Source organism: Triticum aestivum, chromosome 6B, assembly GCF_018294505.1.
Source record: "Triticum aestivum cultivar Chinese Spring chromosome 6B, IWGSC CS RefSeq v2.1, whole genome shotgun sequence".
In the NCBI taxonomy this organism is placed as follows: Eukaryota; Viridiplantae; Streptophyta; class Magnoliopsida; order Poales; family Poaceae; genus Triticum; species Triticum aestivum.
Window position 1 is genome coordinate 653,908,592 of NC_057810.1, and position 27,684 is coordinate 653,936,275.

The window sequence follows — 27,684 nt, forward strand, 5'->3', positions numbered from 1 at the left end:
GCAAGGCCTACGAGCTCTTCTTAGAGAGGAGGAGCTCAAATGGGCACTGCGTGCCAAAGTGCTTAAGGTTGTCCAAGGGGATGACAATACACAATTTTTCCATATGATTGCGAATGGCAAACATAGGAAGAAGAAAATCATTCAGCTTGAACAAGACGAAGGGACAATTTTGGGGCATGAGAATCTAAAATCTTATACTCTAACTACTATAAACAACTGTTTGGCCATCCGGAAGCAAGTACGGTGACCCTAGACGAGACTGTAATTGGAGATATTCCTCAGCTCCAGGTAGAAGAGAACGATATTTTAGCTGCACCGTTTACCGAGAAGGAGATTCTGGATGCAATCTCACAAATGAAATCAAATAAAGGATCGGGACCAGATGGGTTTCCAGCTGAATTCTATAAGAAATGTTGGCATATTATTAAAGACGATCTTATGCCTATGTTTCATGATTTCTTTAATGGTCATTTAGAGTTGTTTCATCTTAACTTTGGTATGATTACGCTATTGCCAAAGAAGGAAGAGGCAGTTCGGATTGAACAGTTCAGGCCAATTTGCCTTCTTAACGTGAGTTTCAAAATCTTCACAAAGGTGGGTACCAAGACACAAATCGCACATTCAGTGGTATAACCGAGCCAAACAACGTTCATGCCAGGGCGACATATACTTGAAGGGGTGGTCATTTTGCATGAAACATTACATGAAATCCATTCGAAGAAGCTTGATGGGGTTATCTTCAAAGTGGATTTCGAGAAGGCGTATGATAAAGTAAAGTGACCCTTCCTACAGCAGGCAGTGCACATGAAAGGATTTAGCAAGGTCTGGCGGAACCAAGTGGGTTATCAAGTCAAGAAGGGTAGTGTCGGAATCAAGGTTAACGATGATATCGATCATTATTTTCAGACACACAAGGGCTTGAGACAAGGAGATTCCATGCCTCCTCTCTTGTTTAATATAGTGGCCGATATGTTAGCCATTCTCATTGGCAGGGCCAAACAACATGAGCAAGTGGGAGGGGTTAGTTCCTCATCTGGTTGATGGAGGAGTATCCATTCTACAGTATGTTGACGACACTATCTTATTTATGGAACACGGCATTGCTAAGGCGCGTAATATGAAGCTTATATTATGCCTCTTCGAACAATTGTTTGGTTTAAAGATAAACTTCCACAAAAGTGAGTTGTTTTGCTTTGGGAAGGCCAAAGACGAACAAGATACATATAGACAATTGTTTGGATGTGAATTGGGCTCTTTACCATTCAGTTATTTGAGCATACCGATCCATCACCGTAAGTTATTTAATAAAGAATGGAATTGTATCAAAGATCGAATAGAAAAAAAGCTAAGCTGCTAGAAGAGTAAGCTTATGTCTTATGGAGGCCGGCTAGTGCTGATTAACTCAGTGCTGACTAGTATGCCGATGTTCCTATTATCGTTCTTCAAAATTCCAAAAGGGGTACGGAAACGACTTGATTTCTTCAGATCTCGATTCTTCTGGCAGTCAGATGAGGCCAAGAGGAAATACCGTCTCACGTGATGGGACATTCTTTGTTGCCTAAAAGATCAGGGCGGACTCGGTATTGAGAACTTAGAAATCAAGAACAAATGCCTTAAGAGCAAATGGCTCTACCGATTAGAGATTGAGCCGGAAGTCATGTGGGCACAGATTTTGTGTAATAAGTATCTACAGTTGAAAACACTCGCTCAGGTTACCGTGAGACCAACCGACTCGCCATTCTGGAAAGGGCTTATGAGAGTGAAGGACTTGTTCTTTCGTAGGGTCAAATTCCTAGTTGGCAATGGGATGTCAACAAGGTTTTGGGAGGATACATGGTTAGGAGATACGCCCCTGGCCGTACAGTATCCCACCCTGTATAACATTGTGCAACGTAAGGAGGATTACGTAGGCACAGTTCTACAAACGAGTCCATTGAATATCCAGTTCAGACGGGCGTTAGTTGGTGAGCATTGGACTGCATGGATGCACTTGGTTCGGAGATTGATAGATGTTCAACTCTCTGACCAAACAGATTCGACGCAATGGAAACTAGCTAAGAATGGGGTTTTACGCTGAAATATATTTATATGGATCTGGTTAATTCTGGCCCAATCTCGAGATCGCTGCATATTTGGAAGATTAAGGTTCCTTTGCGCATTAAAATCTTTATGTGGTTTGTCCACAAACAAGTAATTCTTATAAAGGACAACTTAATCAAGAGGAGATGGGTAGGTAGTCCACGATGTTGCTTTTGTGATCATGATGAAACAATACAACATTTATTTCTTGAATGCCCACTCGCCAAATTACTTTGGAGGACGATTCATATAGCCTTTAACATTACTCCTCTAGTTGACATTACATCGTTGTTTGGAACGTGGTTAACTAGGGTTGAACATACTACAACGGCTCGTATTCGGATTGGAATATGTGCACTTTTGTGGGCTATATGGAATTGCAGGAATGATTTGATAGTTAACAGACAAAATAATTTAACTTTCTTGCAAGTCATCTTCAGAGCTACCGCTTGGATCCGTACGTGGTCCTTACTCACTCCTATGGAATCCAGGGAGCCTTTGGTTACTGGGTGCAACCAGTGGGAGATGGTAGCACGAGATTTATTCAACCAGTTCGGATGGCGGTTGCATATAGGATATGAGTCTTGAGAGCTTATCCTTCTTATTGCCATTCCGGTTGTGATTGTCAGCATGAACTTTGATTTTTTATTTTCGCTCCACTTGCGAGTTGTAATACTTTGACGACTTTATGCTATTTTGCGAACTTTTAATAAGATGGCTGCATCAATCATTATGATGCAGAGGCCGGGGGTACGCCTCCATTTCCAAAAAAATCATTAAAAACCTTACTCCCTCCGTTCCATAATGTAGTGCCTATAGATTTTTGTGAAAGTCAACCTTTGTCAATTTTGACCAAGTGTATAGAGAAAATTGTCTACATCTACAATACCAAACATGTACATTCTGAAAATATAACTCACGATGTATCCAATGATGTGCATTTGGTACTCTAGATGTACCTACTTTTCTCTATAAACATGGTCAAAGTTTGTAATGTTTGACTTTCCTAAAAATCTATAGGCACTACATTATGGAACGGAGGGAGTATTATTTTTACATAGCCAAAGCGACCAAATAATAGCAAGCGCTCCCACCCTAAGAAGAACTCTAAACCCGTGATCAATTCTGTGTAACCAGTTGCCAAATACATTAGGAACACTACAAGTAGGATACAAGCTAGAAGCTATTTGGATGACTGACCATATAGAACGAGCCAATTTGCATTGGAAGAATAAATGTTTTATTGTCTTCTCATGGTGACAAAAGACACATTGAGGACTTTCATGCTAATTCCTCTTAATAAGGTTATCTTTAGTAAGAATAACTCCACGACGAAGATACCATGCAAAGATTTTGTTCTTAAGAGGTATCTTCATCTTCCAAATATTCTTGTTATTATCTACTGGCACATCAGACTGAATTAATACTCTATACATGGACTCCACTGAGAATTATCCATTCCTATGGAGGTTCCATCGAAATACATCATGCCCATGTGACAATTGCATCGTGGACAACCGCTCGAGCAGGATGGTCCATGATTGGAGTCTGGGTCCAATTAAATCTCTTCTAAACATCACATTTGGTGGAAATGATTCCATTACCGTGACGATACCCTTGTGGCGCACAATTTTGTATAGAGCCGGATATTGTTCCCAGAGTGTGGCATTTCCTAGCCACTTTTCCTCCCAGAATCTAATTTCCGAGCCATCCTTAATAAGGAAGGATCCATAACAGAAGAAATATTTCTTCGTAGCCATTAGACCCACCCAAAAGTGGGAATCCCCAGACTTCCAGTATACTTGGGATACCGCCTTGGAACCCACATATTTCCTCCTTAGGAGGGTTTGCCATACACCATCTCCCGTCAGTAATTTAAACAACCATTTGTCGAGGAGGGCCCTATTCTTAACCTCAAGGTCATGAATGCCCAACCCGCCTTGGTCTTTGGGACGGCAAACCACACTCCATTTAGCCAATCGATATTTCTTTCTCTCGCTACCTCCTTGCCAAAAGAATCTTGATTGAAAACAATTCAATATATGTAAAAATCCTTTCGGCAACTGGAAGAAGGGAATCATATATAGTACCAGATTTATGAGGACCAATCTTCCACCCAGAGATAGCAGTTTACCTTTCTAACTGCTAAGTCTTTTTTGCAGTCTCTCCTCGATGTGTTTCCATTCAGCATTTGTGAGACTCCGATAATGTATCGGTATCCCCAAATATGTGATCGGAAACTGGCACAACCCGCATCCGAACAGTTTAGCGTACAGGTGGGCCTCGTCTTGAGCGTTGCCAAAGCAAAACAATTCACTTTTATGAAAATTGACCTTAAGACCCGAGAGTTGCTTGAATGCTGATAAAATCAGTTTCACATTTCTCGCTTTCTCGAGGTCATGATCCATGAAGAGAATCGTATCGTCGGCATACTGAAGTATAGAGAGACCACCATCAACTAGATGATTTACTACCCCATCAATTTGGCCATCAACCTTGGTATGCTCAATCATGACTGCTAGCATGTCCGCCATTATATTAAATAGCATGGGCGATACCGAGTCACCTTGTCGCAATCCGATCTTCGTTTGGAAATAGTGTCCAATGTCATCATTGACGTTAATGACAACACTACCTCTAGAAACGAAGCTATGGATCATAGCGCACCACTCTACACAAAATCCTTTCATTCTGAGAGTCTGTTGAAGAAAGGGCCACTTGACTTTGTCATTAGCCTTTTTAAAGTCTATTTTGAGTACCACCCCATTCAACTTTTTTCCGGTGTAATTCATGGACTGTTTCATGAAGGATAACAACTTCATCTATGATGTGTCTGCCTTGCATAAAAGTTGTCTGTGAAAGACGAACCACATGTTCAACAACCGAATTTAGCCTCATTGTTGCAACCTTTGTGAATATTTTAAAACTAGCATTAAGGAGGCATTTTAAATAGGTCTATATTGTTGTATCCTTTCAGCCTCATTAACCTTAGATAGTAAAATAATCTTACTGAAGTTTAAGCGAAACAATTCTAGGTGGCCAACATGTAGGTCGCTAAACAAAGGTAGGAGATCTGGTCTGATGACTTCCCATAAGTTCTGATAGAACTCTGCGGGAAAATTATCCGGACCCGGGGCTTTGTTATGCTTCATTGGGAAAAGTGCCTTTCTAACTTCCTCCTCGGAGTATGGAGCTGTTAGAAGGCTATTTTCCTCATTAGAGACCTGGGGGATGTCATCTGTTCGGGTCATTCATCGAGAAGTTTCCTTCCTCTAGGGCTCCGAACAAATTTCTATAATAATTAGTGATATAAGATCTAAGTTGCTCATGTCCCTCAATCGTGCTCTCATCCTATTGTAGGGAATGAATAATTTTCTTCCGGTGTTTGCCATTGGCGACTCGATGGACATATCTAGTATTCGAATCACCTTTCATGATAAACTGAGAGTTAGAATGTTGGTACCATTTGAGTTCCTCTTCATGCAATATGTTAGCTATCTTTGCATTCGAATGACTCTTGAGCTCGATTTCATGCTCGGATAGAGGTCTCACCTCTACCAAAGATTCTATTCATCAATGGTAGATGAAAGACGAAGCTTCTCCTTTTAGAGTATACCCACCGTATACCTAGCCCAACCATCAAGAAATTTACGCAATGCACGCATTTTGTTATTCCATTTGTGTATTGGGGTAGGCCCAGTCACCGGTTTCTCCCACACCTCCTTCACCATGTCATGGAAGCCATCCTGAAGCAACCACCCAAGTTCAAACTTGAACTTGCGTCTATGTTATGGTCGTGGTAAACTAGTAGTTAGGAGAATGGGTGTGTGGTCTGATATCGCCTCGATAGTAGAGCACGGACAGACACCATAGGAAATTTAGATTCCCAGTCAGTATCCATTAATACGCGGTCTAGTTTCTCATATGTCGGTTCTGGAAGACTGTTCGCCCAAGTGAATTATCTTCCAATCATGGAAACCTCTCGCAGATCTAGAATGTCGATGACATTGTTAAAAAGGAAAGACCAGTGATTATCAAACCTACCATGGCTTTTCTCATTTGGAAATCGAATTAAATTGAAATCCCCACCTATAAGAATGGGATAGGGATTATCTTTAGCTAGATTAACCAAATAGTGAAGGAAGTTTACCACATGTTATGCTAGAAGGAGACCTTCTCTCAATGCAAAAACTTCCGCCATAGCCGCATCAACAACATGAGTTCATATGCTCTTAATAATTCACTAAAAGACTAAGCAATATTTGTCAAACGAGTTCAACTTAGCTCTCGGGTATGTGGCTGCAGTGTGCAAACAAAAGAATTCACCTGTCACTCATTATCTCCCTCCACCGGTAGACATCATACACCCCCTCCTAGTAGGTCTGTGCCATGGCGTCGCCTCTGGCGCTTGATAGTCGGGGGTTCTTGCAAAACATCTCTAGTGTGACCTCTATCCTCGTGTACATATATTTTTATCTCCTAGCCGACTCTCAACCAGTATAATTTGGATGTGCAACACGACCCATCGTATTCTTCTGGCCCAAATCACTTCATAATGCTTAAGAAACTTCACAAAAGAAAAATAACATATACAAAAAGAATGCCACTATACAACACGACACAGCTGAGGCTTCCAAGTTACTGTGCTGATATCACAATTCCATCACGAACAGAGCATCTACAGCCGGACTTGGCAAATCTGACCTGTCAAACGCCGGCGGGCGCGCCCGGGGCGTGTCCGCGGACAGTGACCGGTCATGCCTCAGATGTTTCATTCTATAACCGGATATCTCAAATTAGAAACCTCAAATCCATTTTATTACATGCAACGTGAGCTGATTTTAAGCGGAGCTCGTCCGGCTCCACCGTGTCCATGTCCAACGGCCAGCTGCGCTCCTCTGAGTGTTGGTGAGGTCGCCGGCGAGGTAGAGTAGGACATGGGACATGGGCTGGGTATCACCGTCTCCCATGCCCTACTTTTCCTCATCGGAGAACGGAATCCTGATGGTGCCGGTGGACGTCAGATCGATGATGGATCCGTCCTAGGACGATCCGGCGAAATCCACCACGACGCGGTTGCGGCGCCCGGACTGATGCACCATACGAGGCGACGGAGAATGCGACTCCACCTCTCAAACGTCCACCGCTGCAAGGTCTTCCGCATCCTTCTGCGCCCGCTGCCTCGCATAGCAGCCACGTCACACCATGTTTGCGTCGATCGACGTCCATGCTGTGTTCACCTTCGCCTCAGCGCGCCAACGGAGGGTTGCACGTCCGCCACCGTGTTCGGACGCTAGACGAACCGCACCACCTCCGGTGAGGCAGCGGTGCCACACCTCACGGCGGATCCATGTGCCATTTGGGTGGATGCAATGGATTCCCGGCGGAAGGAGTTCGAGCGCTGCTGTCGGGCGGCCTCCTCCCATGAGCGGCGGAGCACAAGTCGGATGGTCATCTCCTCCTCGGGGTCACCAGTAATGTCTGCATCGGCCAACTGGAAATTCCACCACCAACATGCCCACAATCTGCAGATGAGCAAACTCTTTTGAGACACCTTCAAGAAGGAAAACAATGTCCAAGGACGTCGTCGCCCTCCGTCTCCGACACCATCTCCGTCGCGCGCTGCGTGGCGGCCGCCAAGCCGCTGCGCCGCGCCATCCTCGATCGGGGCTTCTGCCACCTGCTAGCGCAGCGCGCCACCGCCACCTCTGGCTACGACCCGTCCCTGCTCCACGGCGTCTCCTACAAGGTCGAGGACAACGACGCCGACTGCCCCGCACGCGTCGTCCAGCCCGTGCCCCCCGACGAGCCCTCCGTGCTCTGCTTCAACGAGAGCCTCGCCTTTGAGCCCGTCGCCTCCTGCGACGGCCTATCAGGCGGGGCGGAGCAGGCGGGGCGGCGAGCTCGGCGGGGCGGGCGGGGCGGAGGAGGCGGGGCAGCGAGGGAAGCGGAGCGGGGCGGAGGAGACGGGGCTGTGCGAGCTCGGCCAGGGACGAGGAGCAGAGATGCAGCAGGAGGAAAAGATCCCTTTTTACATGCACATACACGGGTGGGCCTAGCAGGAAAAGAAGGAGAGAGAGAGGGGCTGACTGGTGGGGTTTTGCCATGCAAAAATTAACGCCAGCGGTCCCAAGTGCCCCCTGATGGGCTGGGTTTCGCCGCAGGTCGCTAGGGCTATTTTTCTCAAATCCGACGCAAAACAACGTCTTGGGGGCGTGGCTGGGGCCTTTTTTTTCCCAATGAAAGCAGCAGCAGCAGCAGCTCCTTTTCGAGCTGCCGTCCGAAGGAATCAATCCGAGTCGCAGTCCGCAATCGAAGCGGCTCCGTTTTTTAGCGGCAATTCGGAATCAAAGCAGTCCTTCCCGGGCTGCAATCAGAAACAGGTCCTGTTTCAGTTTTAATTAAATCTCCGAGCTGCCATCGGTGGCAGGAACGTGGCCGCTATAAATCTGGCCTGGCGGCAACCGTGGTACCCGCCAGTTTTAAGAGGATACGATCAACTCCCTTCGGCGAGCGATGGCCAAACCATCCGTGGACGGCCTCGACAAATCCTCCCTCGATATGGTGGTGAGTTTGTCCTCCTGTTCCTTTTCTCCTTTAGGTATAGCTCTTACAAAGTCAGGGCATAATCAGAATTCGTGGTCGAATTTAACCTTTTCGGTGGGGAAATATCAAAATTGCATCAGTCCCTTGAAAGTATATAATCAAATTTGCAGGCTTTTTTCTGTGGAAAGTATAAAAACTGTATAATCAAAATTGCATCCTTCTGTGGGTAAGTATAAAAGTTGTACAATCAAAATTGCGTCTTTCTGTGGGAAGTATGAAAATTGTGTCTATGTTTGTGGAGAATATTAAAACTGCACCTGTGATGAGACTAATATAAGAAATCAACTGTGATTTGTTTCCATATCAAATGTAGGAGGACAATCAAGTTGACAGGCTCAGTAAGTTGCCGGATGACGTTTTGCTCAACATTGTGGAGCGACTTGATATCGCTGATGCTGCACAAACCACCATCCTCTCCAGACGTTGGAAGCAGATCCCTGCTTTACTCTCAAAGATTGTTATAAAGGTTGCTTCTTTTCAACCCAAGCATGAAGGTAGGAAGTTAACCTCAGATGATATAGTTCGGGCCAATACCAACGTGCTGCAAGCAACCAGGAGCATACTGGAAAAGAGGGCTGCAAGTCCACACACCATTCACCTGTTGCGCATGCAATTCTACTTGGGAGATGAGTCCATTTTCATTGGTCAGACTGTTGCCAACACCATAGCAACACACAAGGTTGCTTCAGTTGAGTTTACAATCTTGACGAAGGTGCGCACAAATTTTACCAATAATGACCTGCTCACTCATGGGAGGCAGTTCATGTCATTCCTTGGTTCGTGTCCAAACACATTTGGTGGTCTTGCACGCCTCACGCTAGAGAATTTGAGGTTAGGAGAATCAGACTTTCCCAAAATTTTCAGTATATGCAAGCAACTCGAGGTCCTCTGCCTCTACCACTGTGATATGGGCATTGAGTCTTTGCTGGAAGTGGAACACTCACAACTCAGTGAACTGGTGATTGGCCGTAGCGTGCTTATTAAGAGGGTTGATCTGAAGTGGGTACCAAAACTCACAGTACTGAAATTTAATATGTTTCGATCTCAAGATGACCCCTTCTGTCTTGGCTATGTCCCACTTCTCCAGACTGTGAGCATCATTAATACTGGTTTTTCTTGGCACAAGATGCTCAAGATAAGTGAGTTGCTGGGTGAAACCGCCATAAGCAACCTGCATTTGAACTTCAAAAGTGAAAAGGTTAGTGAAGGTTCTCAATGTTGTCAGTGATGTGCGTAAGTTTTGGTGTCTGTGGTGGGTGGAGGTTATAATCATTCTTTTTGGTTAACATAGTTCTGCGTTTGCCCACTCTTGTGCAGATTTGGGTCAAGCCGGAAGGTCGAAGACAATTGTTACCAGTGTTACACAAGCTAAGGCTTGTGAATCTGATTAACATTTCTGAAGAATGCGATCTGACTTGGATAATGTTCATACTTCAAGGTGCACCCACCCTTAAGGAACTACGCATCTTGGTGAACTCTTGTGCCGATTATTCAATTCTCGTTTTTATGATGTCATTTCGAAGTTCAAACTTGCTGTGTCCAGTTAAGAATTTTTGACCTGACCAAATGCAGGTGCGGGACCATTTATGTGAAATGGTAACTGGGGAGCAGAGAAAAAAGTATGCCTTTAGCGAGGAGAAGGACAAGGGACTAGAGTGGGAACCATCTGCATCTGATTTCAAGCACCACAACCTTGCCGAGCTCAGAATCTATGGGAGGTTTGAAGCAGAAGAAAAAATCGTGCGCTTTGCCAGGAATGTCATGGAAGCAGCGGTGAATCTCGAGGACATAAAACTTTATAAGAGTCCAGTGTGTGAGAATTGCAAGCACATGCTCCAGGAGTGGACGTTGAAGGAGAAGTCGTTGCTTAGCTACAAACTCAGAAAGGGGATGCTGTCTTCGCTCGTCCGGATTCAGTTCCCAAGTTTAGGGGAAATTTTTACTTGGCCCAATTACTGGTCATGAGCTGCAAGCTGCGGTTTTTTTTTTTTTGAGGGGTTGCAAGCTGCAGTTGACAGGAGTTGTTGTATGCATAGATTAATTCTCCCTGGTCAACCTTTTAAATTATTTCTGTTTCGAGATTGTACTGGGCCGAGGAGGATAAGGAGTAACTCTTGACATTAGTGTGAAGTATTTTGGCAAATGAAAGTTTGGGATGTGTTATTCGTGGCAAATGCTTGTACCTTGTTTTTGTTGTGAAATCCCTAAGATTAATGGGGACATAGACATGGAGGTGCTTGGAGAAATAAACCAGGCTTTCCTTAAGCACCGGTGCTTATTTGTACAGGGCTGACGCTTAATTAGGGACCTCTTCGGTAGAAATAGGCACCGGTGCTTCAGAAAAACCCGATTTATTTTTCTAAGCACCAGTTTAAGCCCTAGCATTGTTCAAGGCCTAACACTTGCCCCAAACCTCTGTCTGCGATACAAACAAAAATTACCTCAAACCTCCGTCTGCAATACAAACATTTTTTTACCACAAACCTCCGTCTCCAATACAAATAAAAATTAAACTAGCCGAACAAATATCATGTAGACATACATAAAATACAATATGATTTACATGAACCGGAGAGTAATTCGTCTGTTGAACTAAAACATAAAAACCCTAAGGCAGACGTATCCATGCAACATACATAAAATTTGACATAATTTACATGAACTGAACGATATTTTGTCCGTTCAACTAAAAATTACAAAAAACCTAAACTAATTTGTACCGGGCGGTGACCTCGTATGCCTGCCGGCGGGACCTCCGCCGCCGTCCATGCCATCGTCGGAGTGAGAGTTGGCATCGAGGCCTTTCCAATGGCGGAAGAGCGCGGGGGCGCGACAGCCTTGCCCGGTCGCCGCCTGGCGCTCATGGGGGAGCCGCTCGGCTTCCTCCCGCGCCTTGTGCAGGTCCACTTCGGCCAACGCCAACCCTGACCGGGGAGCCCTGTCCTTTCCCTTGTCGGTAGCGAGGCGGTGTCGCTCAACGACGATTCCTCCTCGATCTTGGTGAGCTCCCGTTGAGGCATGCAAGCGTCGCACGGAGGTCTCCGCGGTGGTGACGGACCGGTCTTATCCCATGCCTCCGCTAGGTCGGGTCCGCGCGAACCCAGGCCGGCGCGACGTCGGACTTCGCGGATGCCGCACCCTCTGCGCGGGCTCCCTGGCCGCCCCCTCGTCCGCCAGTGTTGTGCTCCGCAACGACGAGTCGCCGCCGTGACGACAAAGATAGTGGAGGAGGCGCCCGCGCACCTTCGCGGTGGGCACCTCCTCCTGTTGGAATATTAAGAAAATTCATGATTAATTCCATTAAATAATTCATGACTAGAACAGAGACTAGCATGCAACGATCTAGCAAACTAGATGAACAACGAAACATGCAGAGCAACATCTCACATGACACAACAACTTCACAGAGAGACATGAACAGATCACGAAGGACACATTGTTTGTTAGTTGCTGTAGGAGCGACGGTATTGATGACGATGTTGGCGATGATCTGTTGTTGACGATGATGAGTAGCACCGCCCGACTTAGTCACTTAGACGGAAGACGGCCCGTGGTGACGAACTTGAGCAGTCGCGCAGAGTGCTTTCCAAAAACCTAATTCGCCATCTCCCGGTGCAGGATCCCAAAGACAAACGGTTTGGTTTCTAAGTCGTATACTTACCGGACAAAAAATAATTAATTTGTCTGCCGAGGCATAAAAAATAAAACGGCAAAAGGAAGTTGCGCCCTTGTAAGGCAACATACCGAATTTCGGCGGAGCATTCACGCGCGTACGCGCGTCCTGACCCGAGCCCGGCCAGGCGAGCCGAGTGAGCGCGTGTATTTTTCCCTTTCTTTTATCAATACACCACTTAGAGTGATGGAGATGACCCACTATATAAAAAGGTCCAACTCTTTCTCAACTTTTGGGGTGGGACTAAACTTAGAGCCACCACTTGCTATTTCATTCATGGGCCACTATTTAAGATTTCGGAATTTGTTAATGAGTCAGGCCCATTATTTCTAACACCTCCTTCACGGCCTTGTCTCACCAGACGCGGCTTGATGGTGACGTCGGCTGGTTGATGCGGTCGTACCGGTTGTGCGGCGGCAACGTCGCCTCACCCTTCACACGTCGTCCAATTTGGACGTCGCGGTTGCGTTGGGGGAGGGAGGCTCCTGCTTGACGCGCCAGAGAGGCAGTGATGCCAGATCCACCTCGAGACGGTGGAGAGGCGGCTCCAGACCGTGATCCTTGAGCGACCGCCCAATGACGAGCGCCAGGTGCGGCTGGTACTCCTCCTTCGCGATGGTCCCCCGCAAGGAAGTGCAGTTGCTGCTCCTCATTAGAGGAGAGGATGATCTCCTCCTTTTATGGAGAACACTGGCCCCGGAGAGCTATGGCAGCGGTGCTATGATCCGTATTTGAAAGAAAATCTAGAGCCAACCACCGGCACGAAGAACCAGGACTTGGTCATCGTCGCGGAGAAGAAATGAGCTATGACGGTGGTGAGCTAAGAGAAAGGGAGCAACGGTGAGCGGAGAGGAAAGGATAGGAGATATGATGTGGATGGTGCTGGAGCTGTGCTTAAATAGCCCGCCAAGCGAGTGGACGGGAAGTCGGCTTCAATGGCGCACCGGCTGAAGTAGACTTCTTGGTTGTCGCATCGATGTTAAAGAGGCATCACTCACTCGTCCGGTCGCGTCACTTTGAATTGCATCAATGTCGCCAAGTCACATCCGCTCTGGAGCGGCTTGACCGACATGAATGTGCGACACCCGTTTCATGCGGAGATGGTTTGAGTGGGACCAATGCGTACGTGGCCAATGTGCGGACCCCTGCAAACCTCCTCTTAGATTGCGCGCTGGAGGGCTTGTAGCGTTTCAAGGGTGGTTAAGTGCCAACACGCCTAGATAGATACATAAATGTCAGTTTGAATGAAGTCAAGTGCAAACCGTGTCAACAACGAGAAATTAAAGTGTACATCTGGATGGTTTGAAGTGAAAACCTTAACATGCGAAAGTGTCTACCTCATCATTAGAAAAGCAAGTATCTACGTGCGATATATGCATTCGAGTATCAACCGGCGTCAACTAGTTGTCAAACTCCAAATATTTTGTTGGTAGAGGAATGAAGAAGTTGGTGTTGGAGATGCCCTCTTAGCGATCTGGAGGTGGACCCCGCTGGTCATTGTGTTGGTGGAGGTCAAACTTTGCGCTCTGTGTCGCTCATGCAAGGACAATTCGCCCTTGTGGAGGAGGGGAGGAAAACCACGACTAACCGAGGTTCGTTTTTCCTATGTTTTCCTCTATATATACTGCTGCTGGTGCTGGAGGGGACCGTTTGGTTCCGGGTACATATGTACCCTATATGGAATTCTTTTTAGCAATTCAACAAAAAGTCAAAAAATTCTGAAAATATTTTTGAAATAAACTTGACCTTTCATTGTACTGGTGAGAAAAGTTTCACAAAAAGAATACTCCTCTTTGACTTATTTTCCAAAAAAAGACAAATTTTCGGTCAAAATAGGGTGAATAGTGACCTATAATAGCAAATAAATTTTGTCTTTTTCGCACGTTGGTTTTTTTTTTGTGAAAATTTATATACTAGTGCGCAAATATGTCAATTTAATCTAAAATACTTTTGAACTATTTTGACTTTTGTTTAATAATTATTTTAAATAATACATGCGGGAGCCAAAGGGTGCTATGCCCTCTCGTGCGCCGTTGCGCCACTGCTTGTCCTCAATCTGGGAGTGAGGGCGACGCTTGGCAAGACGGTGGCCAGGCGGCATCGCCGAGAGAGGGCGACGCTTGGCAGGGCGGTGGCCAGGCGGCATCGCCGAGAGACAATCACCCCCTAGACAGCCGCAACGTGCACTAATTCAAGGCGAGTGAGGGACAGCCTTCTCAACGTGGATGACCACCACCTCTAAGCGAGATGTGCACAAATAAGCAAGTAAAATGTATGGGATGCCGTAAAAGAAGGATCAGCACGCAAGAGATAACAGCCTGCCTATCCACACGAACCTGCTTGCCACACAAAACTGTCATCAGATTGTTTATCAACTCTTGGCACAGAAAATGCATGGTGTTGGTGTTGGTTTCAGCCAACCAACCAAACAAAACCAAGCCAATAGCAAAGAGGAACATAAGAACCCGCATGCTACAGTCGAGGAAGTTCGTATTCTATTATACATATATCTTGCTCAACCTGATGATACAGTCAGGAGAGATCCCAATGACACAACCCAAGACAAGGCATCCCCTATTCCTAATCCTCAAGATTCTGCTTCTCCACAGCGTTCCCCTGCACATTCACTTGATCCTCAACAGCTTGCGCCTCCACATCTTGGGCACTGTTGGCTTGCTGCTGCGCTTCTCCATTGTAAAAGTCCAGATGCAGAAACTTGAGGCTCTCCTGGTACCATGCCTGCCGCTGCTCAATGTATTCCCGTGCCCATCTGACCCGCGCTCTCATGTTCCTCTGCTCTCCTAGTAACTGGTCTGCCACGGTTACCAACTGATCGTGCCTTGCAAGCATGGGACCTTCCAACTCAAAGCGAATCAGGTATAATGCAGACTCATGCACCTCATCGCTGTAATCGTCCAGAACTTCTGCGTACGCAGCCATCTGTTCGGCCCACTGAATGGTCCCCTCGAGGAGAGGCTCTGGTACACGGTCAGACCGTATATCACTCCGAAGCTGGGTGTACAACAGTTCGGCGTGTGCCAGCATGTCGAGACCATGTGCTGCATATCGCTGTGAATGCGCCAGAGTACACTGAATTTTGTGCACCCGATCAGGACCATAATCTGCCAGGAAATAAGTTTGCAATCAAAGAGCTGTCAAAAAGGCAATATAAGCACATCAAAGATGCAGGTACAAACAGAAAGGTGCTACCAACAGTATAAGATTATTGTGTTGCAAAGAAGCAACAATGTCGGATTATCATGAGGTAATATCCCTATACATAGAGCATTATATTCTGGAAGACATTCTGAGGTAATATCTCAGTCACTCCTTTTCTTCCAGACAACAAAGAGTAATGTATAGTTGATAACTTAGAACTTGGAAAATGTCGACCCAAGACAATGACTTCAGAACCAGATCCATCCTAAAACTAAAGAGTTGATACATACCATGGTCATCATACATTGGCACGTGATTCATTGCATAGTTAGCCAGCTCCAGGGGATTCTCGGCAAATAACTGCCCCATCAGATTATCTTCATCTGCACCATTATAAATCAGAAATTCAGTTTAATCCAAAGAGAATTGGAGACAGCAAGTATACAGAAAAACATAATGCTCTAGGTATAGTCACTCGTTTTCTTTTAGACAACACAGCAGTTTACTCAAGTAAGATAATTCAGAACTTGGAAAATGTCTGACCTAAGACAGTGATTTCAGATTCAGAAACAAATCCATACTCAAACTATACAAGGGTTTGCACGTACCAAGTTCCTCAAAAGCTAGCACACGATCTTCTGCATTCTGCGACAGGTGCTTGAAATCATCATCACCTGCATCGTTATCAAACAGAAATCAAAGACATGTAGAAAATATTTTGATGCACCATGGGAAACAACAAATTTTAAGTTCTCAGGTGCCCAAGTTGCATTTTCAGCAATAAACAAGCAATCAACAAAGGTCGGGAAAGAATTAAGCAATAATAAGAAGCACCAAAGAACTCATTAAACTATAAACGAATTTTTACATGTCCGCTCATTCTGAGGTTCATCCTCCAGGGGCTTGTCATCATTGGTTGCATCTTCGGAATAAACCCCCAAAGGCTCAGTGTCCAACCTATTCAAATATACAACAGTAGTGAGTCCTGATTAATGCATTAATAATACCGTGGAAAGACAGGTAAATAATTACCGACTAAGACTCACTTGAATAACTCATCATCCATCATGTTCAGCAGCCTGAAAATGCAATTGAATAAAGGCTTTAGCGAAATAATAAATTCGATTGCAGGCAAGAAGCTCGAGTTACGATAGGAGCAAGATTCGGAGACGATGCAAAATAAAAGGAGGCTTATTCCCCTCTGCCTCGGATGGGTATCGAACCCATGATCCATCTGCCGGCGGTGACCTTCCATAGCGGCGGAGACCTCACTGGAGTGGGTTCCGACAACCAAAAGGGGGCGGCGCTGCGTGCGAACAGACGAGCGCGAAGCCGCGCATCTAGCGGTGCACGCGGTGTGGCCGGGGACCGACGGGTTCGACGCCGGCGGCGAGGTCCGTGGCGTAGGAGCTCGCTAAGGACGAAACAAAAGGCGGCGGAAGGTTCTACTAAGACGTGCGGTGCGCGCGGCGCAAAGGGGGCGAGGCAGAGGGTCACCGGAGCGACGCCGGCGACCATGCCGCGCGGCGGCGGCTTCGTGAGATCGTCGAACGAACTCGATGTCAGAGAACGCTATCGAGAGGGGGAAAGAGTTGGGAGGAAGAGGAGCTCACCAGGACCACGGAGGTGTGATCCGCCGGTCGAGTAGCGGACGGAGGCGGAGGACTTTGACGACGACGCGGCGGCGGCCGAAGAGGAAGGAGTGGTGGCTGTAGTCGTTCGGGAGCGGCCTCCTGGACGTAGGCGAGGAAGACGTGGACGGCGGAGCTCCTGGACACGGAGCCGGTGATGGGGAAGAATCTTGGACACGGTCACGCCATGGCTGCGCTCCTACGCGCTCTCGGTTCCTCCGTGGATTGCGTGGGGAGGAGGAGGAAGAAGGCGAGGGGGGAAGAAAACCCTGGTGGCGGCGGGCGGTAGAAACCGTAGCGCGGACGCCGAGGGGCGGTTATAAGGACGCGGGTAAGTGTGGACGGCGGCTTTGGGCGCGCCCTGGCCATGTGCCACTGTACAGCTCGGTGAAAAATCCTCTTCATTTTGAGGGCACGGTGAAAATTTCTTACCGAGGTGGAAGACGAGGGCGTGCCGTTTCATCACGGTGGGCTGGGCTGGGCTGGTGCGGTCAAAGAGAGAGAGGGAGGGTAAGCTGGGCTGGGCCGCTCTAGTTCCTCTCTCTCTCTCTCTCTCTCTCTCTCTCTGTGTGTGTGTGTGTGTGTGTATTTCTTTTCTTTTCTATTAAAAAATAGAGAAAATACAAAAAGAAAAAGAGAGGTCTTAGGGACGAGTTTGGGCATGAGACCAATTCTTATGGAATTTTTACAAAATATGTGATCCAAGAAAAATCGTTGTGGGCATGATTGGAAAGTTTAGATTCAAACTCATTTGAATTAGGACTAGGTTTTCTAAAGTGTCCAAAAATTCTCAATTTTCTGTTGGAGATTATTTTTGTGATGTAAGAATTTGTGGCAAATTTTGTAGTGTGATCATTGAATTTAAATTCAAAAGGAATTTGGATAGGGCTTGAATTGAATTTGAGTGAGCAAAATAAGTAAATGCAAAGAAGCTTCAATTGAATTCTGAAAAAAATTCAGTTTTATGTCAGTTATTTAATGTCATGATGAAAAAAAATGAAAATGCAAAGTTCAACATCTCATAATAACTACTCCCTCCGCCTGGAAATACTTGTCATCAAAATGGACAAAAAGGGATGTATCTAAAACTAAAATACATCTACATACATCCCCTTTTATTTATTTTAATGACAAGTATTTCCGGACGGAGGGAGTACTAGTTATACGCCCATGCATTGCTATGGGAGTAATAAAAAGAAACGCGGTGGCATCTGATCGAAAGGTGCCATGTGCCGTTTTACACCATGTCATTATACATGTTTATTGTATTCCTCTGTCATATCTTATGGTTTATTTTCTCCAAGAAGAGCATTACTTGTCCAGTCTTTCCCTTATCTGGTAACACACGTCCTTCATGAATTCGTCATGCGGTGGCATTTGACTGAAAGGTGTCATGTGTAGTTTTATACCTTGTCCTCGCAAAAACAAATATACCATGTCAATATACATCTTCTTGTGTCATGCGCTTACGATTTATTTTCTTCTATCAGAACATTATTTGTCCAATCTTTCCCTCATATATTACCACCTCGTTCCTCATGAATTCGTCATGCGGTTAAAAATCTCAAATCTTAGAAATTCAATATTGACTAAAAGTAATAAAAATCTTGTTCATCAAACAGGATGAAGGAACACGACGGAGGTGGCGAGTGCGGGCACCACAATGGGCACAAACACGACACATATATTTAGCATGCATATATCAAACACGACTACACAAGGTTTTATGGGAGTAAATTATAAATCCCCTTACATGCCTCTTTCTGCAAGTAAATTATAAATCCTCTTACATGCCTCTTTCTGCTCAAATGAACTCTTAACCAGCTATATATGCTATAAATGGAAACCCTATAGTTGTAGACCCTTTAGTATGGCATTTTTTTAGGTTTCTTCAAGAGCTTAGGTTCTACCCCCTCTATTTCTAAATATTTGTCTTTTAGAGCTTTCAAATGGACTACACATACGGATGTATGTAGACATATTTTAAAGTGTAGATTCACTCATTTTGCTTAGTATGTAGTCACTTGTTGAAATCTCTAGAAAAGACAAATATTTAGGAACGGAGGGAGTAGTCTTTTGTACTACTCCCTCTGTTCCTTGATATAAGGTGTATAGATTTTTGAGATTTTTTTTGAAATATAAGGTGTGTTGCATTGCACCACTCCTTTGGATATTTTTTTAGGGATTTGATTACATTCCTTATATCAGGCAAGCTCCTCTATTTTCTCATGTCAATTAGTCAGGTGTAATCTCGCTCAGAACTTATGAAATTTTTCCCTCCACGTGTGTTCTTTAATTTCCGCGCCAAAAACTATACACCCTATATTTAAGAACGGAGGGAGTATGCGTAAACTTTTGGTAAGCGTTTCTACCTACCTAAGTAGGACGCGTTTGCATGTTTATATAGAATGGAAATAGCCCCCATCACGGCATGTACATGATCTGATTGTTACAAACGTGGGAAACAAGAAGATGGTAAGTTTAACCACGATTTGGTTTTATCTCTAACCATAACCGTGTACAAGATATTGACTCTAGAAGATTTTACGTTAACAGCCCACCTCAATCACACTTTGGTAAGAGTGAGATTGCGCCTAAACTCTTCTAGATTCCGTACCGGTAAAACTTTTGTAAACCCATCTGCAATTTGATCCTTTGAAGACACAAACTGTACTTGAAGTAGTTTCTTCGCCACCCTTTCTCTGACAAAATGATAATCAATTTCGATGTGCTTGGTACGAGCATGAAAAACGGGATAGGCTGAGAGGTAGGTTGCCCCAAGATTATCACACCACAAGCATGGAGTTTGTCTTGTAGGCATACCCAATTCTTTGAGTAACTACTGTACCCAAATAATTTCAGCTGTAGCATTAGCTAATGCCTTATATTCTGCTTCAGTACTTGACCTAGATACAATGGCTTTTTTCTAGCACTCCAGGATATTAGATTTGATCCATAAAATATAGCAAACCCTCATGTTGATCTTCTATCATCAACACATACTACCCAATCAACATCTGAGAAGGCACTTACCAACGTGGATGGTGTCTTCCTAAATGTTAGACCTATATCCATAGTGAACTTAACATATCTAAGGATTCTCTTTACTGTTGTCCAATGAATAGTAGTTGGTGCATGCAAATATTCACAAAATTTACTGATTGGAAAATAAATGCCAGGTCTTGTGAGAGTCAAATATTGCAATGCTCCAACAATACTTCTGTACCTTGTGCTATCATCTCGTCCAAGAAGTTCACCATCACAAGCGGACAATTTTTCAGTGCTTGATAGAGGGGTAGGTGCTGGTTTGCAATCTTTCATGCCGACTCTGGTCAAGATTTCTTAAGCATATTTTTCTTGTGTTAACATAATCCCATCCTGAATTTTCTTTACCTCGATCCCAAGGAAGAAGTGTAAATCTCCCAAGTCCTTTAGTGCAAAGCTAGAGCTCAAGTCCTGCAACAATGCTGAAACTGCTTCTTGAGAGGAGCTAGTTACAATGATGTCATCAACATATATGAGCACAAATATTGTCATCCTAGACTTGTTAAAGATAAATAAGGAGGTGTCAGCCTTTGAAGGAGCAAAGCCCAATTCCTGCAGTTTTGAGCTTAAACGGGAGTACCATGCTCTTAGAGATTGCTTGAGTCCATTGATGGCTTTATCTAGCTTGCACACATGAAAGGGTGAGTTTTTGTCTTCATAACCAGGTGGTTGTCTCATGTAGACTTCTTCTTCCATAACACCATGAAGGAACATGTTCTGCACATCTAGCTGCCTTAAACTCCATCTCCTGGATACAACAATAGACAAAACAAGTCTGATAGTAGCAGCTTTAACTACAGGACTAAATTTGTCCTCATAATCTATTCCATACCTTTAATTAAATCCTTGTGCTACTAATCTAGCTTTATATCTGTCTATACTATCATCAGCTTTCTTTTTTATTCTATAAACCCATTTACAATCAATAACACATTTTTTCACGGCTAGCTGGAACTAAGTGCCACGTCTTATTTTTCATCAATGATGAATGCTTAACATCCATAGCCTTTCTCCAATTCGTACTGTTCAAGGCTTCTTGCACATTTTGCGGTTCTCCTGTTGCACAAAAAGATGCATACTTGACTTTAAATTTTTGTTCTCATAGAGTATTGTACCATCCGATGGAAGTAGCGCCTTTGAAATGCCAGATTGAGAGCGTGTACGCCCTCGAACAATAACTCTAGTAGAGGCTGATCTAGACCAGCTGCAGAAGATCCGGAGCCCACCTGGCAATCAGTCGCAGGAGATCCAGCGCCCACCTGGCTGACAGGCGCGGGCGATCCCAAAGTCGCCGATCCACCCAGCCTGTTGCTGCTGGGGCTTTTTCACTGTTTTGACCTTCTTAGCAAATCTTGGCACAAAATGAACTCCTTCAAAAACTATTTCACGATCTAACCCTTTTGGTAACGCCACTAGCCGTGGCGTTTCTGCTCTATTTAAAAACGTCGAACTAGCCACCGTTGCTGGCCTGGTCAAATAGCTAGGTTTCAATGTAAAAACGCCAGCCCTTGTGGCGTTGCTGGGAACGCCAGCATGTGTGGTGTTTGTTCCCAAGTATGAAACGCCAAAGTGTGTGATGTTTGGAGCAAGTTCTTTTTATTGTCACTTATTTGTTAAGGGAGCACCGCCATGGTCCCTTGGCATTTCAGTTATGGACAGCAACACCAGCGCCTTTGACGTTTCGTCTTGGTGAGAAACGCTAGCTACCTTGGCATTTCTTCTTGGTCAGAAACGCTAGCTACCTCAGCGTTTCTATGTTGGGCAGAAATGCCGCGGGCTGTGGCATTGCTAAAAGGGTCAGATCGTGAAATACTTTCACATCGAGTTCATTTTGTGACAAAGTTTGTTGAAAGGGTCAGAAAAGTGAAAAAGTCCTTGCTGCTGCTGCTGCTGGCGTTTGTCGCAGGCGAGTCAGGCCCAGGTGGCCCATGTGGCGAGGCGCCGTTGGCGCTTGGAGAGGCAGCAGGCCCGGACGACGTGACGTGCACTCGCGCGCTGTCGGACAAGAGATCGACAGCAGCCCGCGTGGCTCGCGTGGCGTCTCGTGATTGCTCGCTCGTGCGGCTCGGGATTACAACCTCTGTGTTGCCCGTTGCAGCTGCTGTAAGGCGATCCGCCTGGGATCGCGGGCACGGATCAGTCTGGGATCGTGCGCCGGGATCATCTCCGTGTCCTTAATCTCCAACATATAAAATAATGGATCGTTTCTTGCCAAATTTAACATGTTTTCGACGAGACTTTCGCCCAGATTTTTTTCTGCGTCCTCTGCATCTCCTGCATTTCTTCCTGCAGCAGGTTGGTCAGTAACACATGCCATATTTGTTGGGGAACGTTGCAGAAAATTAAAATTTTTCCTACGGTTTCACCAAGATCCATCTATGAGTTCATCTAAGCAACGAGTCAAGGGAGAGAGTTTGCATCTACATACCACTTGTAGATCACGAGCGGAAGCTTGCCAAGGGGATGGTGATGATGGAGTCGTACTCGAACGTGATTCGGATCACCGATGTCCTAGTGCTGAACGGACAACACCTCCGCGTTCAACACACGTACGGGACGGGAGACGTCTCCTCCGTCTTGATCCAGCAAGGAGGAAGGAGAGGTTGAGGAAGGCAGCTCCAACGGCAGCACGACGGCGTGGTGCAGTTGATGCGGCAGTATTCCGACAGGGCTTCGCCAAACATGTACGGAGGAGGAGAGGTGTTGGGGAGGGGAGGGGCTGCACCTTGGCTTGTGGTGTGTTGCAGCCCTCCCCTCACCCCTCTATATATAGGGGAAAGGGCAAGGGGGGCCGGCCCTCTAGGGAAAACCCTAGGGGGGCGGCGGCCAAGGGGTGGGGGGCTTGCCCCCCAAGCAAGGGGGTGCGCCCCCTTTAGGGTTTCCCCCCCAACCCTAGGCGCATGGGCCCAAGGGGGGGCGCCAAGCCCACTAGGGGCTGGCTGCTATCCCCACGCAGCCCAAGTGGCCCCCCAGGAGGGGTGGCCCCTCCCGGTGGACCCCCGGAACCCTTCCGGTGGTCCCGGTACAATACCGGTATGACCCCGAAACTTTCCGGTGCCCGTTTAACAACTTCCCATATATAAAACTTTACCTCCGGACCATTCCGGAACTCCTCGTGACGTCCGGGATCTCATCCGGGACTCCGAACAACATTCGGTAGTCACATACTAGTCTTCCTAACAACCCTAGCGTCACCGAACCTTAAGTGTGCAGACCCTACGGGCTCGGGAGACATGCAGACATGACCGAGACCACTCTCGGGCAATAACCAACAGCGGGGTCTGGATACCCATGTTGGCTCCCACATTCTCCTCGATGATTTCATCGGTTGAACCATGATGTCGAGGATTCGATCAAACCCTGTATACAATTCCCTTTGTCAATCGGTACGTTACTTGCCCGAGACTCGATCGTCGGTATCCCAATACCTTGTTCAGTCTCGTTACCGGCAAGTCACTTTACTCGTACCGTAATGCATGATCCCGTGGCCAACATCTTGGTCACCTTGAGCTCATTATGATGATGCATTACCGAGTGGGCCCAGAGATACCTCTCCGTCATACGGAGTGACAAATCCCAGTCTCGATCCGCATAAAACAATAGATACTTTCGGAGATACCTGTAGTGCACCTTTATAGTCACCCAGTTACGTTGTGACGTTTGATACACCCAAAGCACTCCTACGGTATCCAGGAGTTACACGCTCTCATGGTCAAAGGAAGAGATACTTGACATTGGCAAAGCTCTAGCAAACAAACTACACGATCTTTGTGCTATGCTTAGGATTGGGTCTTGTCCATCACATCATTCTCCTAATGATGTGATCCCGTTATCAACGACATCCAATGTCCATAGCCAGAAAACCATGACTATCTGTTGATCACAACGAGCTAGTCAACTAGAGGCTCACTAGGGACATATTGTGGTCTATGTATTCACACGTGTATTACGATTTCCGGATAATACAGTTATAGCATGAATAAAAGACAATTATCATGAACAATGAAATATAATAATACTTTTATTATTGCCTTTAGGGCATATTTCCAACAGTCTCCCACTTGCACTAGAGTCACCAATCTAGTTACATTGTGATGAATCGAACACCCATAGAGTTCTGGTGTTGATCATGTTTTGCTCGCGAGAGAGGTTTAGTCAGCGGATCTGCGACATTCAGATCCGTATGTACTTTGCAAATTTCTATGTCTCCATCTTGAACATTTTCACGGATGGAGTTGAAACGACGCTTGATGTGCCTGGTATTCTTGTGAAACCTGGGCTCCTTGGCAAGGGCAATAGCTCAAGTGTTGTCACAGAAGAGTTTGATTGGCCCCGACGCATTGGGTATGACTCCTAGGTCGGTGATGAACTCCTTCACCCAAATAGCTTCATGCGCTGCCTCCGAGGCTGCCATGTACTCCGCTTCACATGTAGATCCCGCCACGACGCTCTGCTTGCAGCTGCACCAGCTTACTGCTCCACCATTCAACATATACACGTATCCGGTTTGTGACTTAGAGTCATCCAGATCTGTGTCGAAGCTAGCGTCGACGTAACCCTTTACGACGAGCTCTTCGTCACCTTCATAAACGAGAAACATGTCCTTTGTCCTTTTCAGGTACTTCAGGATATTCTTGACCGCTGTCCAGTGTTCCTTGCCGGGATTACTCTGGTATCTTGCTACCAAACTTACGGCAAGGTTTACATCAGGTCTGGTACACAGCATGGCATACATAATAGATCCTATGGCTGAAGCATAGGGGATAACACTCATCTCTTCTTTATCTTTTGTCGTGGTCGGTGACTGAGCTGAGCTCAATCTCACACCTTGTAACATAGGCAAGAACCCTTTCTTGGACTCATCCATTTTGAACTTTTTCAAAATCTTATCAAGGTATGTGCTTTGTGAAAGACCTATGAGGCATCTCGATCTATCTCTATATATCTTGATGCCTAATATATAAGCAGCTTCTCCAAGGTCCTTCATTGAAAAACATTTGTTCAAGTAGGCCTTAATGCTGTCCAGAAATTCTATATTATTTCCCATCAAGAGTATGTCATCTACATATAATATGAGAAATGCTACAGAGCTCCCACTCACTTTCTTGTAAACGCAGGCTTCTCCATAAGTCTGCATAAACCCAAACGCTTTGATCATCTCATCAAAGCGAATATTCCAACTCCGAGATGCTTGCACCAGCCCATAAATGGATCGCTGGAGCTTGCATACTTTGTTAGCGTTCTTAGGATCGATAAAACCTTCTGGCTGCATCATATACAGTTCTTCCTTAAGATGCCCGTTAAGGAATGCCGTTTTGACGTCCATCTGCCATATCTCATAATCATAGTATGCGGCAATTGCTAACATGATTCGGACGGACTTCAGCTTCGCTACGGGAGAGAATGTCTTGTCGTAGTCAATCCCTTGAACTTGTCGATAACCCTTAGCGACAAGTCGAACTTTATAGATGGTAACATTGCCATCCGCGTCCGTCTTCTTCTTAAAGATCCATTTGTTTTCTATCGCTCGCCGATCATTGGGCAAGTCTGTCAAAGTCCATACTTTGTTTTCATACATGGAGTCTATCTCGGATTTCATGGCTTCTAGCCATTTGTTGGAATCTGGGCCCGCCATCGCTTCTTCATAGTTCGAAGGTTCACCGTTGTCTAACAACATGATTTCCAGGACAGGGTTGCCGTACCACTCTGGTGCGGAACGTGTCCTTGTGGACCTACGAAGTTCAGTAGCAACTTGATCCGAAGTACCTTGATCATCATCATTGGTTTCCTCTTCAGTTGGTGTGGGCATCACAGGAACATTTTCCTGAGCTGCACCACTTTCCCGTTCGAGAGGTAGTACTTCATCGAGTTCTACTTTCCTCCCACTTACTTCTTTCGAGAGAAACTCTTTTTCCAGAAAGCATCCGTTTTTGGCATCAAAGATCTTGCCTTCGGATCTTAAGTAGAAGGTACACCCTACAGTTTCCTTGGGGTATCCTATGAAGACGCATTTTTCCGACTTGGGTTCGAGCTTTTCAGGTTGAAGTTTCTTGACATAAGCATCGCCTCCCCAAACTTTTAGAAACGACAGCTTAGGTTTCTTCCCAAACCATAATTCATACGGTGTCGTCTCAACGGATTTAGATGGTGCCCTATTTAAAGTGAATGTAGCTGTCTCTAGAGCGTATCCCAAAATGATAGCGGTAAATCGGTAAGAGACATCATAGACCGCACCATATCCAATAAAGTGCGATTACGACGTTCGGACACACCGTTTCGCTGAGGTGTTCCAGGCGGCGTGAGTTGTGAAACGATTCCACATTTCCTTAAGTGTGTGCCAAATTCGTGACTTAAATATTCTCCTCCACGATCTGATCGTAGGAACTTTATCTTTCGGTCACGTTGATTCTCCACCTCATTCTGAAATTCCTTGAACTTTTCAAAGGTCTCAGACTTGTGTTTCATTAAGTAGACATACCCATATCTACTTAAGTCATCAGTGAGAGTGAGAACATAACGATATCCTCCGCGAGCCTCAACGCTCATTGGACCGCACACATCGGTATGTATGATTTCCAACAAGTTGGTTGCTCGCTCCATTGTTCCGGAGAACGGAGTCTTGGTCATTTTTCCCATGAGGCATGGTTCGCATGTGTCAAATGATTCATAATCAAGAGACTCTAAAAGTCCATCAGCATGGAGCTTCTTCATGCGCTTCACACCAATGTGACCAAGGCGGCAGTGCCACAAGTATGTGGGACTATCGTTATCAACTTTACATCTTTTGGCATCTACACTATGAACATGTGTAATATTACGCTCGAGATTCATTAAGAATAAACCATTGACCATCGAAGCATGACCATAAAACATATCTCTCATATAAATCGAACAACCATTATTCTCGGACTTAAATGAGTAGCCATCTCGTATTAAACGAGATCCAGATACAATGTTCATGCTCAAACTTGGCACTAAATAACAATTATTAAGGTTCAAAACTAATCCCGTAGGTAAATGTAGAGGCAGCGTGCCGACGGCGATCACATCGACTCTGGAACCATTCCCGACGCGCATCGTCACCTCGTCCTTTGCCAGTCTCCGTTTATTCTGCAGCTCCTGTTGTGAGTTACAAATATGAGCAACGGCACCGGTATCAAATACCCAGGAGTTACTACGAGTATTGGTAAGGTACACATCAATTACATGTATATCAAATATACCTTTGGTGTTGCCGGCCTTCTTATCCGCTAAGTATTTGGGGCAGTTCCGCTTCCAGTGACCCTTCCCCTTGCAATAAAAGCACTCAGTCTCAGGCTTGGGTCCATTCTTTGACTTCTTCCCGGCAACTGGCTTACCGGGCGCGGCAACCTCCTTGCCGTCCTTCTTGAAGTTCTTCTTACCCTTGCCCTTCTTGAACTTAGTGGTCTTATTGACCATCAACACTTGATGTTCTTTCTTGATTTCAGCCTCTGCTGACTTCAGCATCGA

General features: G+C 45.7%; 2 protein-coding genes across 3 annotated transcripts; one reads left to right on the forward strand and one right to left on the reverse strand.

The window, feature by feature from the left end:
• The first annotated feature begins 8,573 nt into the window (after positions 1-8,573).
• Positions 8,574-10,708, forward strand: LOC123134713 (uncharacterized). Its single transcript, XM_044553907.1, has 4 exons — positions 8,574-8,646; positions 8,999-9,883; positions 10,003-10,155; positions 10,258-10,708. The coding sequence occupies exons 1-4, from the start codon at positions 8,596-8,598 to the stop codon at positions 10,648-10,650; spliced, it is 1,482 nt and encodes a 493-aa protein (XP_044409842.1). The 5' UTR covers positions 8,574-8,595; the 3' UTR covers positions 10,651-10,708.
• Positions 10,709-14,683: 3,975 nt separating this feature from the next.
• LOC123138537 (uncharacterized) lies at positions 14,684-17,452 on the reverse strand. 2 transcript variants are annotated; one of them, XM_044558517.1, is made up of 7 exons: positions 17,329-17,450; positions 17,131-17,297; positions 16,564-16,596; positions 16,386-16,474; positions 16,126-16,191; positions 15,808-15,900; positions 14,684-15,480 (listed from the first exon to the last, which is right to left on the reverse strand). In XM_044558517.1, exons 3-7 carry the CDS (start codon positions 16,584-16,586, stop codon positions 14,939-14,941), a joined length of 813 nt encoding a protein of 270 aa, XP_044414452.1. In that variant the 5' UTR covers positions 16,587-16,596; positions 17,131-17,297; positions 17,329-17,450; the 3' UTR covers positions 14,684-14,938. The 2 variants fall into 2 exon arrangements, with proteins under 2 accessions (XP_044414452.1, XP_044414453.1); XM_044558518.1 differs by having other exon boundaries at positions 17,131-17,452.
• Between the last annotated feature and the right edge of the window lie 10,232 nt (positions 17,453-27,684).